Source organism: Podarcis bocagei (assembly GCF_964188305.1).
Source record: "Podarcis bocagei genome assembly, chromosome: 6".
NCBI lineage: Eukaryota > Metazoa > Chordata > Lepidosauria > Squamata > Lacertidae > Podarcis > Podarcis bocagei.
Genome location: NC_138130.1, coordinates 94,752,807 through 94,768,563, shown reverse-complemented (window position 1 = coordinate 94,768,563; position 15,757 = coordinate 94,752,807). Strand labels below are relative to the sequence as shown.

The 15,757-nt window shown below is 46.9% G+C and overlaps 1 protein-coding gene across 2 annotated transcripts in view; it reads right to left on the bottom strand.

Annotated features, from left to right (window-relative positions):
• The window catches only part of LOC308588817 (uncharacterized protein), a gene marked incomplete at its 3' end in the record, with an annotated part of 117,300 nt that extends 102,060 nt beyond the window's left edge, over positions 1-15,240 (bottom strand). Inside the window, exon 1 of one of the 2 annotated variants that reach the window (XR_014008900.1) lies at positions 14,753-15,240. Coding sequence is in view for 1 of the 2 variants with exons in the window: in XM_081197508.1 (XP_081053634.1) it covers positions 14,753-14,840 (88 nt within the window). The remainder of the gene's footprint in view (positions 1-14,752) is intronic. The other variant, XM_081197508.1, reaches the window with a different exon arrangement.
• Positions 15,241-15,757: the final 517 nt, after the last annotated feature.

Genomic DNA, 15,757 nt, shown 5'->3' with positions numbered 1-15,757 from the left:
CTTTCAGTCTTGTTTTAAATGTGTTTGCTGGTTTTGTGGGGTTTTTAATCGTTTTTAATTCTCTTAGGTGTAAATCACCCTCGTAATAATAATAATAATAATAATAATAATAATAATAATTTATTATTTGTACCCCGCCCATCTGGCTGGGTTTCCCCAGCCACTCTGGGCGGCTTCCATAGAAACCAAAAAAACCACTAAAATATCAAACATTAAAAACTTCCCTGAACAGGGCTGCCTTAAGATGTCTTCTGAATGTCAGGTAGTTGTTTATCGTTTTAACATCTGATGGGAGGGCGTTCCACAGGGCGGGCGCCACTACCGAAAAGGCCCTCTGCCTGGTTCCCTGTAGCTTTGCTTCTCGCAATGAGGGAACCGCCAGAAGGCCCTCGGCGCTAGACCTCAGCGTCCGGGCAGAACGATGGGGGTGGAGACGCTCCTTCAGGTATACTGGGCCGAGGCCGTTTAGGGCTTTAAAGGTCAACACCAGCACTTTGAATTGTGCTCGGAAATGTACTGGGAGCCAATGTAGGTCTTTCAAGACCGGTGTTATGTGGTAAATATATGACAAAAACTTATTCGGGCAAATACAATGGAGATTTGCGATCGGAAAGGATTAGACAGAGGAGGACAGGAAGCTCCTGCCAGCCACACAACAAAATCTTCTGGTGTTTAGGAGAATGTCTGGCTCAAACATGTGCATGCGCTCGAGATCAATGCCTGAATGTAGAGAACCCTGTCTCTATGCACTTTCTAAATAGAATATTTCCCCTTCCGTTTAACACGTGAGGAAAGGCACGATGAAGCAGCTAACAGAACCACGGACAGCTTAATTGAAAAGCCAGAGAAGCTCCTTCCTCTTTAGTTTTCATTAATCAATTTTTCTCTAGGTAGTTACTGTAGTTTGATTGAATGCTACATACCTCATGCTGGTGACTTCACACTTAGCAAAAGACCTGTGCCTGCAAGTCAGGCGGAATAACTCTGCTATAGAGGTTTTATTTTTCCTTCGGTGAAGGCTGAAACCAACCTCTTTCCTAATAGTTTTATACCACTTAGTCAGCCTTCCGTTCACCCAACACCATTTTCTCAATTGCCTCCCCTGACGCTGCTGAGGATAACATACAGGTACAGTGGTACCTCAGGTTAAGTACTTAATTCGTTCCAGAGGTCTGTACTTAACCTGAAACTGTTCTTAACCTGAAGCACCACTTTAGCTAATGGGGCCTCCTGCTGTTGCCGCTCCACAGGAGCACAATTTCTGTTCTCATCCTGAAGCAAAGCTCTTAACCTGAAGTACTGTTTCTGGGTTAGTGGATGTAACCTGAAGCGTATGTAACCCGAGGTACCACTGTACTTGCGTTGGAGGGCTAACAACAGCTTTTTTGGGGATGGGGGATAATTTCGGTCAGGGGGTGCCACTCAGGAGCAGAGAGATTTAAATAATAATAATAATAATAATAATAATAATAATAATAATAATAATAATAATAATGCTTCCCTAGGACCACTTCCTCAACCACTCAGGGGGCCTTGCAGCTGGTCTTCAGATGAAATCAAAATGTCAGGAAAGCCAATACAATTATACATTCCATCTTATTTTAGGCACCAACTTACAAAAGCCTTTATTAACCTGCCCGTCTATCCACAGGTTAATTATAAGCCTCCACAGCTGAAAAAAACCCCAGCTCATCCTTTAACAAATTTCCCTCCGTATGACTAAGAGTCATTATTTTAGCTTCCACAGCTGTACAGGTAAGTGATTATTGAAAGACCTGGTTGAAGTATGCCTGTGTGGCTCAGAGAGAGAGGAGAGAGACACAGGTGTAGATTCCTGTTTGCACTGAAGATTCTCATGGAACCATCAAATGGTGGATTGGAAGGGACCCCAAGTGTCATCTAGTCCAACCCGCCGCAATGCGGTAATCACACCTAAAGAATCCCTGGCAGATAGCTTTTCAACAAGTTTAAAAACCTCCAGTGAAGGAGTGGGGAAGGAGGGAGAGATTGTGGGGAAAGAGAGGAAAGATGGAGGGGGGGTGGAATTGGGGAGGGCGGAGTTAAGGGAGGTTGGGGGGGTAGGCAATGAGCCAAAGGGAGGGTTCTGATTCCTGCCCACCCCTGTTATTCTCAAAGACAGAGTCAATCATGTTTTAACAATAGTTTTCAATTTGTTGTTGTTGTTGTTTGTCGTATCCGACTCTTCGTGACCCCATGGACCAGAGCACGCCAGGCACTCCTGTCTTCCACTGCCTCCCGCAGTTTGGTCAAACTCATGCTGGTAGCTTCAAGAACACTGTCCAACCATCTCGTCCTCTGTTGTCCCCTTCTCCTTGTGCCCTCCATCTTTCCCAACATCAGGGTCTTTTCCAGGGAGTCTTCTCTTCTCATGAGGTGGCCAAAGTATTGGAGCCTTAGCTTCAGGATCTGTCCTTCCAGTTAGCACTCTATTGTCCCCCTCACACAACGCTTAAAAGCAAAACAAAGCAATCACTGAAGTAAGTGGCTACTCTAGAGGCATTTTAAACAACCAAAGAGGGCTGTATTGTTACATTAATGTTGCCCTTTTTCTCTGAGGAGTGCTGGGAAGTGTACCTGGTTCCCCAGTCCTTTTCTTTGTCTTCACAACAACACCGTGAGGTAGTAGCGCAAGCTGAGAGTGTGTGCGATTAGCTCAGGGTGACTTAGTGTGTTTCTTGGCTGTGCGCAGATTTGAACCCAAGTTTTCCTGCTCTGGTCTTGCACTGCGCTGACTTTGGCATTTTCTATCCCAGCTTTCCCTCAGGTTAGAGCACAGGGCAGCTTAAATCGCAGGATATAATATACAAAGGAGAACGAAACATAACAAAATGAGAGTGTACATCCTTTACAAATGCAGCAACACGAACCCTGAACTCAAAGCAGCATCGACACCACCAGGTTCCAAAGGTCCTGGGCAAATTAGTATGTTTTCACCTGTCACCTAAATGTAGCTTGCGTGGACAATTGACACGTGTCACTCGGGAGGTAAAGGTAAAGGGACCCCTGACCGTTAGGTCCAGTCATGGCCGACTCTGGGGTTGCGGTGCTCATCTCCCTTTACTGGCCAAGGGAGCCGGCGTACAGCTTCTGGGTCATGTGGCCAGCATGACTAAGCCGCTTCTGGTGAACCAGAGCAGCGCACGGAAATGCCGTTTACCTTGCTGCCGGAGCGGTACCTATTTATCTACTTGCACTTTGACGTGCTTTCGAACTGCTAGGTTGGCAGGAGCAGGGACCGAGCAACGGGAGCTCACCCCGTCACGGGGATTCGAACCGCCAACCTTCTGATCGGCAAGTCCTAGGCTTTGTGGTTTAATCCACAGCGCCACCCGTATCCTACATCACTCGGGAGAGAGTTCCATGAACAGGCATGGGGCAGCCGTCCAAATAAATGAATAAATAAATGTTGCTATCAAGACCAGTTTTGCAATAAACAATGAACTTGTTAAACAGCCTCCGGCAACTGACACTCTCTCAGCTTTGCTTTTCTGTCCCCATTACTGCGAGATGAAGAGAATAAGGGCTGACTTTACTCACGGCACCCTTCGCAAGCCACAGTTCCTCTTCTCCACAACCGTTAATAACGTAAGGGCAGCTATGCTGGATTTGGCCCAAGGCCCATCATGTCCAGCATTCTTTTCTCACAGTGGCCAACTATAGGATGCCTGTAGGAAACTCGTGGTCAGGGCTTGAGCGCAACGGCACTCTCTCTTGGAGTAAGTTCATGCTTGCAGGGAGAAAAGCCAGGGCTTAGGGTTAATAGCTTGCACCTACAAGGTCAGGAGCTTATGGGGTAAGAGGCAGAGGCTGATGCCAATGATTCAGCACAAAGTAGGATATAAGTAGCCCTGCATTTGTAGCGTGGGTTTTTTGGGATGGTGGAATCCAGATAGGTCTATTTCTGCTGGGAGAACTTTTGCTGAGAACACCTTCTGCAAACTACCTGCCAGTAAATATACTGAGCTGCCAGGTGTCTATCTTCTCCGACCGGTGATTGGCCTGGGTCCAATTTAATGCTTCCGCTGGCACGCTGAATGCACTCTGCACATGCCCCAACACTCTCCCCCACATGTGATTCCCAGTGTCTGATACTAAGAAGCACACTGCCTCCAACAGTGTGGGAGAGCACACAGCCATCATCGCCAGTAGTCTTAACCCTTCAGGAATTGTAGCTCTGTCGTAGCTACACCAGCTCTCAAGAAAAAAAATGTTGGTATTTTATATTCCTCAGCACCACCACCCCAAATAAAAGAGGGAGGGAGGAATCGGCATGGCTTGCAGAAGTTCCAAGTCAAAATATAACAAAATTTAAAATTTAAACATGGCAGATAGCATCGTTTAAGGTGGTTCCCAAGCAGTTGCAAAAAACCCTGAAAGCCTGTAGTGTAGATGTGCCTTTAAAAAACAAACCTGGTTTTTCTTTTTATCTTACTTCCTACGTTTATCATTACTAAGGAGCAGCTTGGGTTGAACTGCGATCCTCTTTCAACAGGTGTGACAATCTCATTTGTGCAGGGAAGAAGAATCGCTTGTTTCCAGTAGCAGCACCTACGTGATTTGAAAACCCCAGCAATGCAAGCACTTGCCAGACATGCGACAACATCACTGCTTCCTTGGTGTTGTTAGAGACAGTGTTAAACAGTTAAGGCTCTTCCTCCACATTCAGTTGCCGGCTAGTAATGCTGCATCACACATGCATAATATTATCAAAGGGAGGTATATGCCTAAGCTTACCTGCAGAGGCAGCTTAAAACATATCCCTGGCTGCAACTGCACATCTGTTTATCTCTTCGTTATAAAGAGTAAAGCTGCTCCATACAGATTCATCTCCATCGGGTTTAAAATGAAAAAATCTCTTGCCAACTTGCAAAAGTTAAGAAAGGAAATTGTGCATGTCTATTCTGCTTTAGTGAGCAGCACTTTCTGAAGTCCCGTTCATGTGGCCAAACAGGACAGAGTGAACGCACATGGGAGGCGCTTCTGCAATCCCCATGTCTCCCCACCTCTACTTATTCACTGCTGGTCTTTAATAAACGCCATCTCCAACTCCTCGAAAGAACCCATCAACGGTGTCTCCGAAAATTTTTACACATCACTTGGGAAGACAGGCAAACTAATACCAGTATACTGGAAGAAGCGAAGATCACCAGTGTTGAAGCAATGATTCTTCAACATTAACTTCGTTGGACTGGTCATGTTGTGCAGATGCCTGGTTATCGTCTTCCAAAGCAACTACTCTACTCTGAACTTAAAAATGGAAAGTGTAATGCTAGTGGTCAATAAAAGAGGTTTAAAGACTGTCTCAAGGCAATTTTTTAAAAATGTAGTATAAACACCAACAATTGGGAAACACTTGCCTGCGAGCGCTCCAATTGGAGAACAGCCTTTACCAAAGGTGACATGGGCTTTGAAGACACTCAAACTCAGGACGCAAGGGGGAAACGTGCTAAGAGGAAGGCACGCTTGCAAATCCACACCGTGATCAACTCCCACCCGGAAACCTATGTCCCCACTGTGAAAGGATCCAGAACTGGCCTCCACAATCACTTACGGACTCATTGTTAAGACCCTGTTTATGAGAGACAATCTTACACGACTACAAGTGATCACCAGAGAAGAAGAAGAAGGTTGAGGGAACAGAGAGGTTCAGAAGGAAGGTGAGCAGGACGCAAAACGTCTTGGAATTTTTCACCTTCCAAGATAAAAACCCTTCTTTCTCCTTTATTACCCAATGCATGGTGATGGCAAAACATTGCTGCTCACTACAGAGACAAAGCCACTCTGCACATGCCCAGGGGGGCACAGCCTATTTTGTTGTTGTTTAGTCGTTTAGTCGTGTCTGACTCTTCATGACCCCATGGACCAGAGCACGCCAGGCACTCCTGTCTTCCACTGGCTCCCATAGTTTGGTCAAACTCATGCTGGTAGCTTCGAGAACACTGTCCAACCATCTCATCCTCTGTCATCCCCTTCTCCTTGTGCCCTCCATCTTTCCCAACATCAGGGTCATTTCCAGGGAGTCTTCTCTTCTCATGAGGTGGCCAAAGTACTGGAGCCTCAGCTTCACGATCTGTCCTTCCAGTGAGCACTCAGGGCTGATTTCCTTCAGAATGGATAGGTTTGATCTTCTTGCAGTCCATAGGACTCTCATTTTAGTTCTTATATATTTCCCTCCCTATTTATTATTCTAATTCATACACTCACTAAATTTATCCCCTGCCTTTGCCCCAAGACAATCAGAAAAGCTGACATGGTTCTCTCGACAACCTTCATTTTATCTTCACAAGGTGGGCTGTGCTGAGAGATGGTGACTCGCCCAAGGTTAAGCAGTCAGCTTCACAGCTGAGTGTGGATTTTAACCTGGGTCTCCCTGCCCTCCCTCCAGTGCTGCACAATTTTCACCTGCATTTCATGGAAGTTCGAAGGCAGACTTGGCATGAATTAAGCACCTGCAGGTCGGCCTCATAAAGGCTTTCAGATTTGCTTTTGACGCTCTTCCAAATACACAGCAAACACAGATGGGAGATGCTGCTGGGACTTCCGTGGCCTTGGCAGTCAGCACCACAGAAGGAAACTAGCCAGTTTGGGGCTCCTTCTTATGGGCTCTGCAATATTGGTTCGCTAATGCAAAGTGCAACAGGGTGAAGCAGGACTGTAAAGGCTGGTCAGGATTTTGTGCCTTCCTTACTTTAGCCAAGGGAGAAACTGTAGCTTCTCTCATCCTCGCCTGAAAGCTTCACCTGCCTGCTGTGACCCTCTTCCACTAATCTATGAAAATTCACTGCTTGTTATGCCATTAAGGAAAATTATGGTATTTGACACCATGCAAGTGGGCTAATATGTATAGAACAGTCTCGGATAAGTGTTGGGAGTGTATGTAGGTGGAAGGTACCTTTTTCCATACCTGGTGGAATGGCAAAAAAGTAACAGAATTATTCAAGATGATGTATAACGAATTAGAAGAGATGTTCAAAATAGATATACCCAAAAAGCCAGGAGTATTTCTTCTGGGAATACGTGGAAGAGGTAAAGGTAAAGGGACCCCTGACCATTAGGTCCTGTCCCGGACGACTCTGGGGTTGTGGCACTCATCTCGCTTTATTGGCCGAGGGAGCCGCCATACAGCTTCCAGGTCATGTGGCCAGCATGACTAAGCCGCTTCTGGCGAACCAGAGCAGTGCATGGAAATGCTGTTTACCTTCCTGCTGGAGCGGTGCCTATTTATCTACTTGCACTTGACGTGCTTTTGAACTGCTAGGTGGGCAGGAGCAGGGACTGAGTAACGGGAGCTCACTCCTATCGCAGGGATTCAAACCGCCGACCTTCGGATCGGCAAGCCCTAGACTCTGCAGTTTAACCCACAGTGCCACCCACGTCCCTACGTGGAGGAGAGATCCCCCCAAAAGTTGGTAAGCCAGAGTACTCTACACAAAAAAATGGAAAGCACCAGAAATCCCAATGAAATAGGAATGGGTACTCAAGCTATGGGAGTACTTAGAAATGGTGGGACCCACAACTAAAATAAGGAATTAGAAAGACAAAATACAGTCATATTTGATATTTGCTTCCCACACGGATCACGTTTGCAACTCGAGCGTCCACTGTATACAGTATGTGGAAGAACCAAGAACCTTTTCAGTCTATATAAGAGCGCAATACAGCCAAATGAAATTTCAAACCTATGAGCAATGGCAAGAAAAGATTGTAATATAGGATTTAGATAAACAGATAAGGCTGGACAGGCAGAAGGGAGGAGAGAGAATTAGACCATGACAGATGTAAGGATGGGAAGTCGCCAGGATAAATAAATAGATTTTGATGTAGATGGTATATTATATGAGCTTAATGTATATCAGTGTAAAATAATAAACTTTTTTTTAAAAAAAAGAAAAAGAAAAGGCACAGGAGTCCTGTGTTATTCTGCATTCAGACACCCTGGGTGTCAAAGGCTCAGCACCACCTCCCTTGGAAAGAAGTTGGTTCTACTAATGAAGCTTCCTCCCACGACTTGCCAACCCAAAGCTCAGCATCTGCTGCAACCCTACAGCATTCCAAAAATCAAAGTTAAAAGTCTTGTAGGGCTGGCAGCTTCTTAAGCAGCTCCTGTAGCTGTGTCTTTAATGGATGTCTGATCCGCATTTGTCAGCAGGCGGAATATATTTATGCGCGCACACACACACACACACACACACACACACACACAGTTTTCCCTGTTCATTTCTGCAGCTGTTAAAGGCGCAATAGCAGGTCAGGTCATTTTTGCTGAACATCTGGCAACCTTATACAGCCCTTCTTTTGCCTATGCCTGCATCTCCTCTCCTCAAGATAACCAGATTAAAAAGGGAGGCTGGGCTACTGAACCCTTGACAGTTGTGCAGAAGGTGAATTTTGGCAGTACATCTTGTCACATTGCAGCGGTGCAGAGATGAGAAAATTTGCAGTGGCTGAAATTCTCTTTGGCACACAAACTATGAAATCGGCAAGGAGGATGGATGTGTAGAGACAGGAATTTTGCAGGTTGGGAGTGCTCTTTTGTAGAGCTACAGGAGCTTGCTCTGCATTTGCTTCTAAAGCTGCAAACCTCTCCTCAATGACTTGCAAGCAAGTCCACTGATGGAAGAAAACACGCACAGTCACCAAAACACTAAATTCACCATGGCAGGTAAGAAAAGTACATTTCCCCCAGGTGTGTGTGTTTAAAGCTATTAAGCTGAATTAATAACTGCGGAAAGCTATCATCCTGTGAACAGTTTGCTCCTGGGATTGGCTCCAGCCACAATTTACTTCCGAAGCTTATCAACAGAGTCCCATCAGTGGGACAGAAAAAGGAAAGTAAAAATCTCTTGGGCTGTCAGCCTAATGTACACTTAATGCTAGGGAGTAAGGCTGCAACCCTAATCTTACTTGCTTGGGAGCATGCCCCGCTGAATTAAAGAGGACCTACTTCTGAGTAGGCATGGCTATGATCACACTGTAAGGCTCACTTAGACAAAAGGAAACTTACTCCTAAGTAAACACTGCGGTGATGATTGCAGTGATAATTTCTCATCCCTATTTTATTTTTATATTTTGCAATGCTACCCTAGGAGAAGGATTTATTTTCTCTTTTTTTTACTATATACGGAAATAAAATAAGATTTAAAAATAACTATAACATATGGGTTTGTTTCCATGACTAACTAATGCCCTAAGCAGAGGTACTCTGAACATGGCTAAGGTTCACATTGCTTGTCAATGTTAGGCCGAATTGCAGTTATTAAGATGAATGTATTGCCTAGAATGTTATTTTTGTTTCAAACTTTGCAGATTCTTGACAAGATGGACTGTTTCAAGAGGTGGCAGAAAGACATTGCGAAATTTGTCTGGCAGGGCAAAAAGCCCAGAATAAAATTTAAAGTACTTACAGATGCAAAAGAAAGAGGGGGATTTGCCCTGCCGGACTTAAAACTGTACTATGAAGCAGCAGCGTTTTGCTGGCTGAAAGAGTGGATGCTCCTCGAGAACACAGATATCTTGGATTTAGAAGGTTTTAATAATACATTTGGTTGGCATGCATATCTATGGTATGATAAAATCAAAGTGCATAGGGCCTTTAAAAATCACATTGTCAGAAAAGCGTTGTTTAATGTTTGGATAAGATATAAAGACTTGTTGGAAAACAAAACCCCTAGATGGTTGTCACCCTTGGAGGCTAAGGCACTGAAGAAACTCAATATGGAGGTCGGATGGCCAAAGTATTGGGAAATTTTGGAACAGGATGGAGATAAATTGAAGTTACAAAGTCATGAGAAATGGAAACCTAAAGTACAAGACTGGCTCCAATATTTCCAAATAATGGAGGTTTACAAACAGGACAGGAAAATTGGCTTCCAGGTGGAAAAATCAAAATTAGAGACTGAACTGTTAGAACCCAATACTAAGAATTTGTCAAGAATGTATAATTTGCTGCTGAAATGGAATACACAAGATGAAACAGTCAAATCAGCTATGATTAAGTGGGCACAGGACATTGGTCATAACATTATGTTTGCTGACTGGGAATGGTTGTGGAACACCGGTATTAAATTTACGGCATGTAATGCCTTAAAGGAAAACATTATGAAAATGATTTATAGGTGGTACATGACCCCAGTCAAGCTAGCAAAAATCTATCATTTGCCTGATAACAAGTGTTGGAAATGTAAAGAAACTGAAGGTACTTTCTATCACCTTTGGTGGACATGCCCGAAGATTAAGGCTTTCTGGGAAACGATATATAATGAAATGAAAAAGGTACTTAAATGTACTTTCCCTAAGAAACCAGAGGCCTTTCTCTTGGGCATTGTCGGCCAATTGGTGTCAAAGAAAGACAGAACTTTCTTTATGTATGCTACAACAGCAGCAAGAATACTTATCGCAAAGTATTGGAAGACACAAGATCTACCCACTCTGGAAGAATGGCAGATGAAAGTGATGGACTACATGACATTGGCCGAGATGACTGGCAGAATCCGTGACCAGGGAAAGGAGACGGCGGAAGAAGAATGGAAGAAATTCAAAATCTATCTTAAGGACTATTATAAACTTGACGAATGTTAGAATGTCGAGGTTTTGAGAAAGAAAGGGTTACAGTGATATAAGATTAGACTGAAGGAAAGATTAAGAGGACAGAGGCTTGAGAGAAATAATTAGAAGTTGCTAAAAATTTTGGACATTGGGATGCAGAAAGGGGAAGTATGGGGGAGTCTGAGAAACAAGGTCTTATGAAAAAAGGTTATGAAACTATACGTGTTTGTATGTCTTTTTATATGTTTGTATTGTTTTAAAAAAAAGTTTGTAAAACCAATAAAAAATTTGATTAAAAAAAAAAAGGTTCACATTGCTGCCTTTGTGAGCAGTGCAGTTTGTTCTTCCCTTGCATTCTAGAGCTCTTTCCCTCCTACCCCCAGCTGCGTATTTAGAGGAGTGCGACTGGTTTGGTTGCCCTGGGCACAGAGCTTTGGAGGCGCACAACCATGGCTTTGAATGGAAGGTGAGAGTGGCAGATGAAAGTGATGGACTACATGACACTGGCTGAGATGACTGGCAGAATCCGTGATCAGAGGAAAGAGACGGCGGAAGAGGATTGGAAGAAATTCAAAATTTATCTTAAGAACTATTATAAAATTGATGAATGCTAAAATGTCGAGGTGTTGAGAAAGAAAAAGGGATTACAGTGACATAAGAGTAAGTTGAAGAAAAGACTAAGAGGACACATATTTGATAAAATTATTTAGAAGTTGCTGAAATAATTTTGGAAATTGGGATGCAGAAAGGGGAGGTATGGGGGAGTCCGAGAAATAAGGGTTATGAAAAAAAGGTTATGAAATTATACATGTTTGTTTGTCTTTTTATTTGTTTGTATTGTTTAAAAAATGCTGTAAAACCAATAAAAAAAATTATTAAAAAAAATGAATGGAAGGTGAGAGGGAGGGGGCATCCAATTTTGGTGTCACAGAGTTCCACTGAATTTGAGACCCCAAGGTCCGTCACTGCCAGCTGCTTACATCAGCAGGGCATCATTAGTGTCATTCTGTTTGTTTCTACACCAGCAGGTGTTATGGAGGGGGGAGCAAAAGTACCTTTACTTTATGCAAAGATGTTCACACCTTGGCTAGCAACAAATTAGGGAATTAGGAACAGCTTAAAGACTCCCAATTGGTGGGAAGAAGCTGGTTATAGAACCAACCCATCCAAACCACAGTATACTTTGACATTGTCTATCCGTTTTTTCTCTACAGGTGTTCAGGTGCCTCTTGAGATCCTTGGCATGTGGTTTTCCAAAGGTGGTCTTCATCAGTGTTTGAATTCTAGCTGCCATTTTGAATCAAGATAGCAGACCGAAACAACACGTTGCCATGATTTTGCTCGTTTTTTTCCGGAATAGGTTCGGCCACCTCTTGAGATCTTGTCACCAAACATGGCATAAGGGTTCCAGAGGTGGGGGGGGGGGTACATTGATAGTTGGGTGCCAGGAGGGTGGACTGAAACACAAGTTTTTTGGCATAGGTTTGGCCGCTTCTTGAGATTTCATTGCCAGACTTGGCACAAGGGGGTTGGGGGTGACAGTCTTTGTTGGCTGGGTGCTATTTTGGATCAAGACGCCACACTTAAACCGAGACTGTGGTGTGACTTCGTTTTTTGTACATAGGTTTGACCGCCACTCGTGATATCGCCGCCAGATGTGGTACCAGAGTTCCTGAGGTGGAGGTGGGAGCAAAATTTGGAGTGACTTCACCTGATTTTTAGTGTGTTGGTCCAAAAACACAAATTATGCTATCCCAGTCTGTGCTGGACAGTCCCCACTAGTGTGTTATAACAAAGTACAGGATACACATGCATTCTGGATAATGTCACGCAAACGCAGATTAAAAACTCAGCATTGGGAATGCAGTGAGTGCACAGTCAAAGGGAGTGTGAACACAGCCAAGAAGTGCAATCCTACAGATGTTTACTCACAAGTGAGCCTGGTGTAGAATTTCTTGCCCTGCAAACCTAATGCACACTTTATAAGGAGTAAGGCTGCAATCTTAACCCCACATGCCCGAGAGTATGCTCCACAGAATTCAAAGAACCATCGAATGGTGGAGTTTGATGGGACCCTGAGGGCCATCTAGTCCAACCCCCTGAAATGCAGGAATCACAAGTAAAGAATCCCTGACGGATGGATGGCCATTCATCCTCTGCTTTGAAACCTTCAAGGAAGGACAGCCCACCGCCTTCCGAGGGAGTTCCTTCCATGGTAGAACAGCTGCCATCAGAGAGTTCTTCCTGACATCAAGCCTGAATTTCCTTTCTTGTAACTTGGAAGTCATTAATTGGAGTCCTACCCTCTGGAGCAAGAGAAAACAAGCTTGCTCCATCTTCCATGTGACGGCCCTCTAGATATCTGAAGCTCTCATACCACCCTCTCAGTCTCCTCTTCTCCAGGCTAAACATACCCAGCTCCCTCAACTGCTCCTCATAAGGTTTGATTTCCAGACCGAAAACTGGTACTTACTTTGGAATAGGCATGGCTACACTTGCACCACAAGTATGGAACTGAGAGCTGGACCATAAAGAAGGCTGATCACCAAAGAATTGATGCTTTTGATTTATGGTGCTGGAGGAGACTCTTGAGAGTCCCATGGACTGCAAGAAGATCAAACCTCTCCATTCTGAAGGAAATCAGCCCTGAGTGCTCACTGGAAGGACAGATCCTGAAGCTGAGGCTCCAATACTTTGGCCACCTCATGAGAAGAGAAGACTCCCTGGAAAAGACCCTGATGTTGGGAAAGATGGAGGGCACAAGGAGAAGGGGACGACAGAGGACGAGATGGTTGGACAGTGTTCACGAAGCTACCAGCATGAGTTTGACCAAACTGCGGGAGGCAGTGGAAGACAGGAGTGCCTGGTGTGCTCTGGTCCATGGGGTCATGAAGAGTCGGACACGACTAAACGACTAAACAACAACAACAACACTTGCACCGCACATCCAGATCCAACCCAACAAACATTCTTTGCTGCAGACTGTGCAGAAACAAACCTAGACTGGCCCCCTGCCCCATGCCTCCAGCCACAACAAGTGACCTCGGACAAATAATGTCTTAGGCAAGGAAAACGCATCTCCCAGCAAACGAAGTGCGGGTTAGAGCATCCCTTTGGCATGCAGATTCAATCCCTGGCCGCTCCAGCAGCTTTTCTCAACCTGTGGGTCCCCAGATGTTGTTGGACTACAACTCCCATCACCCCTAGCTAGCAAGGGAGAGCTCAGGGATGGTGGGAGTTGTAGTCCAACAACATCTGGGGACCCACAGGTTGAGAACCGCTGCAGCGGCGTAGCGTGGGTTATCAGCACCCGGGGCAAGGCAAGTAATTTGCGCCCCCTAACCCGGGGCAAGGCAATTAATTTGCGCCCCCTAACCCGGGGCAAGGCAAGTACAGTAATTTACTCTCCCAAGCAGCAGCAGCGGGGCTTCTCTTTCCCCCGCGCTCTCCTGGAGCTGCCTCTTTTCTTTCCTTTTTTCCCTTTCTCCAAGGCTTTTCGCTTTCTCTCCTTAATTGATTCCTCCTCCACACCGCAGCGTTTCCTGGCTGCTTCCCCCCCTTCCCCTCTCTCTCCTCCTCGCTCTGCTTGCCTTGCCAGGCGAGGTGGAAAAGTCTCTTCCCGCCCCCTCGCCACACTCCCTGCTCGGCTCGGCTCACTACCCAGGCGGCCAGTGGAAAGAGAGCCGCAATTACCATAAAGCTCCTCTCCCTCCGCTTCGCCAAGCTGTCAAAGTCCCGGCAGCAGCGGCAACGGCAGCAGCAGGCGCAGCCAGACCCCCGCCAGCCAGCCAGCCAGCCCGCCCGCCCGCCCGGCTTCCTCTCCTTTTTTTGCCCGTGGCAGAAGGCTTCGCTCTCCCCCTTCCGCGACCTCCTCGCCAAGCCGAGCGAGCGCGGGCTCCCTAACCCGTGGATTTTAGTAGGGGCAGAGAGCTGCTAGTGCGAGCGCGCCCCCCGCCCATGTTGCGCCCGGTGCGGCCGGCCCCCCTGGCACCCCCCACGCTACGCCACTGAACCGCTGCAAGTGTGTTCACCCACCCACCCGCCTGAAACCCTGGAGAGCCTCTGCCAGTCAGTGCGGGCAATACTGAGCCAAATGGGACGGGGCGAGGCGGGGTGGGGTGGGGTGGGGAGGGGTGTCCCGGCTTCCCCGCTTCCCAGATGCTCCCGAACCGGGCTGGCCACTCACCGTGCACGGCGGAGGAGGGAAAGAGGAGCAGCAGCCACGGCAGCCAGAGCCCCGGAGGCGTCTTTTCCTTGCCCGCCTCCCTCAGCATGGTCCTCCGGGCTCCGAGGGGCGGCTGCTGCGTCGAGGAACGGCGGCGGTAGCGGCGACCAGAAGCGGGGCTGGCGAGAGAAGCCTCAGCCGACCCCGGGCGATGGTTGCATCTCTGGGAGAAAGGCAGAGAAAGTCCCCTCGCCGCCGCTGGAGACGACGCGGGTCTCAGCGCGCGCCTTCCTTCGGGCGCAAAGCGCGGGCTCCGCGGCGAGCGGCGGCGGGGCTGAGGCGCTTCCTGAGGAACTCCATACCTGAGGGGGGCGGAGAGAGACGGAGGGAGGGGTCATTCCGCCCCCCGCCCACTTTCCAAGGGAGGGGAGAAGGGGAGAAGCCTCTTGGCGCCCTCAAGGGTCAGCGCGCGCCGCCGTGGCTCCGATGTTGCAGCCCCTTTCTCTCCAGTGGTTCCGCCCGAGGAGTGGGATTCGGGATTCGGGTCAGGGGGTTGGCCCAAACCACTTTGCTGCAGCAGGGGGATGGGGGGAGGCGGGCGACTCGTAAATTTCTCCTCCTCTACCCGCCTCAACCACGTCAAGTTGCGTGGGGATTCAGAAACCTGGCCAAGTTCGGCTCGTTCCTTCCAATGGGTCTACTCGGTGTAGGGCCAGCACCGCAGGCAGCCCAATGCGCGCCCAAGGCGATATAACCAAGTTATTTTGGTGACGACCTGAGGTAGGGGGGTGGTGGTGTTGAATTGTTTAAGTCACACAAGCGCCTTCCTTCCTGAAGGGCGTCGAAGTGCGCAGAAGACAACAATGACCAATTAAGTAACCAACAATTTGCTGGCCTTTTCGTGACACTGCGAATCAGCTCTCTTCGCCTGGGTGGTAGGACAGGCTCTAATTATTGTTAAATCCATTCTCTTGCGTTTAAATTCTAGCCCACCTTTTCCTCCAAGGAGCTGAAGGTGCCTGGTTC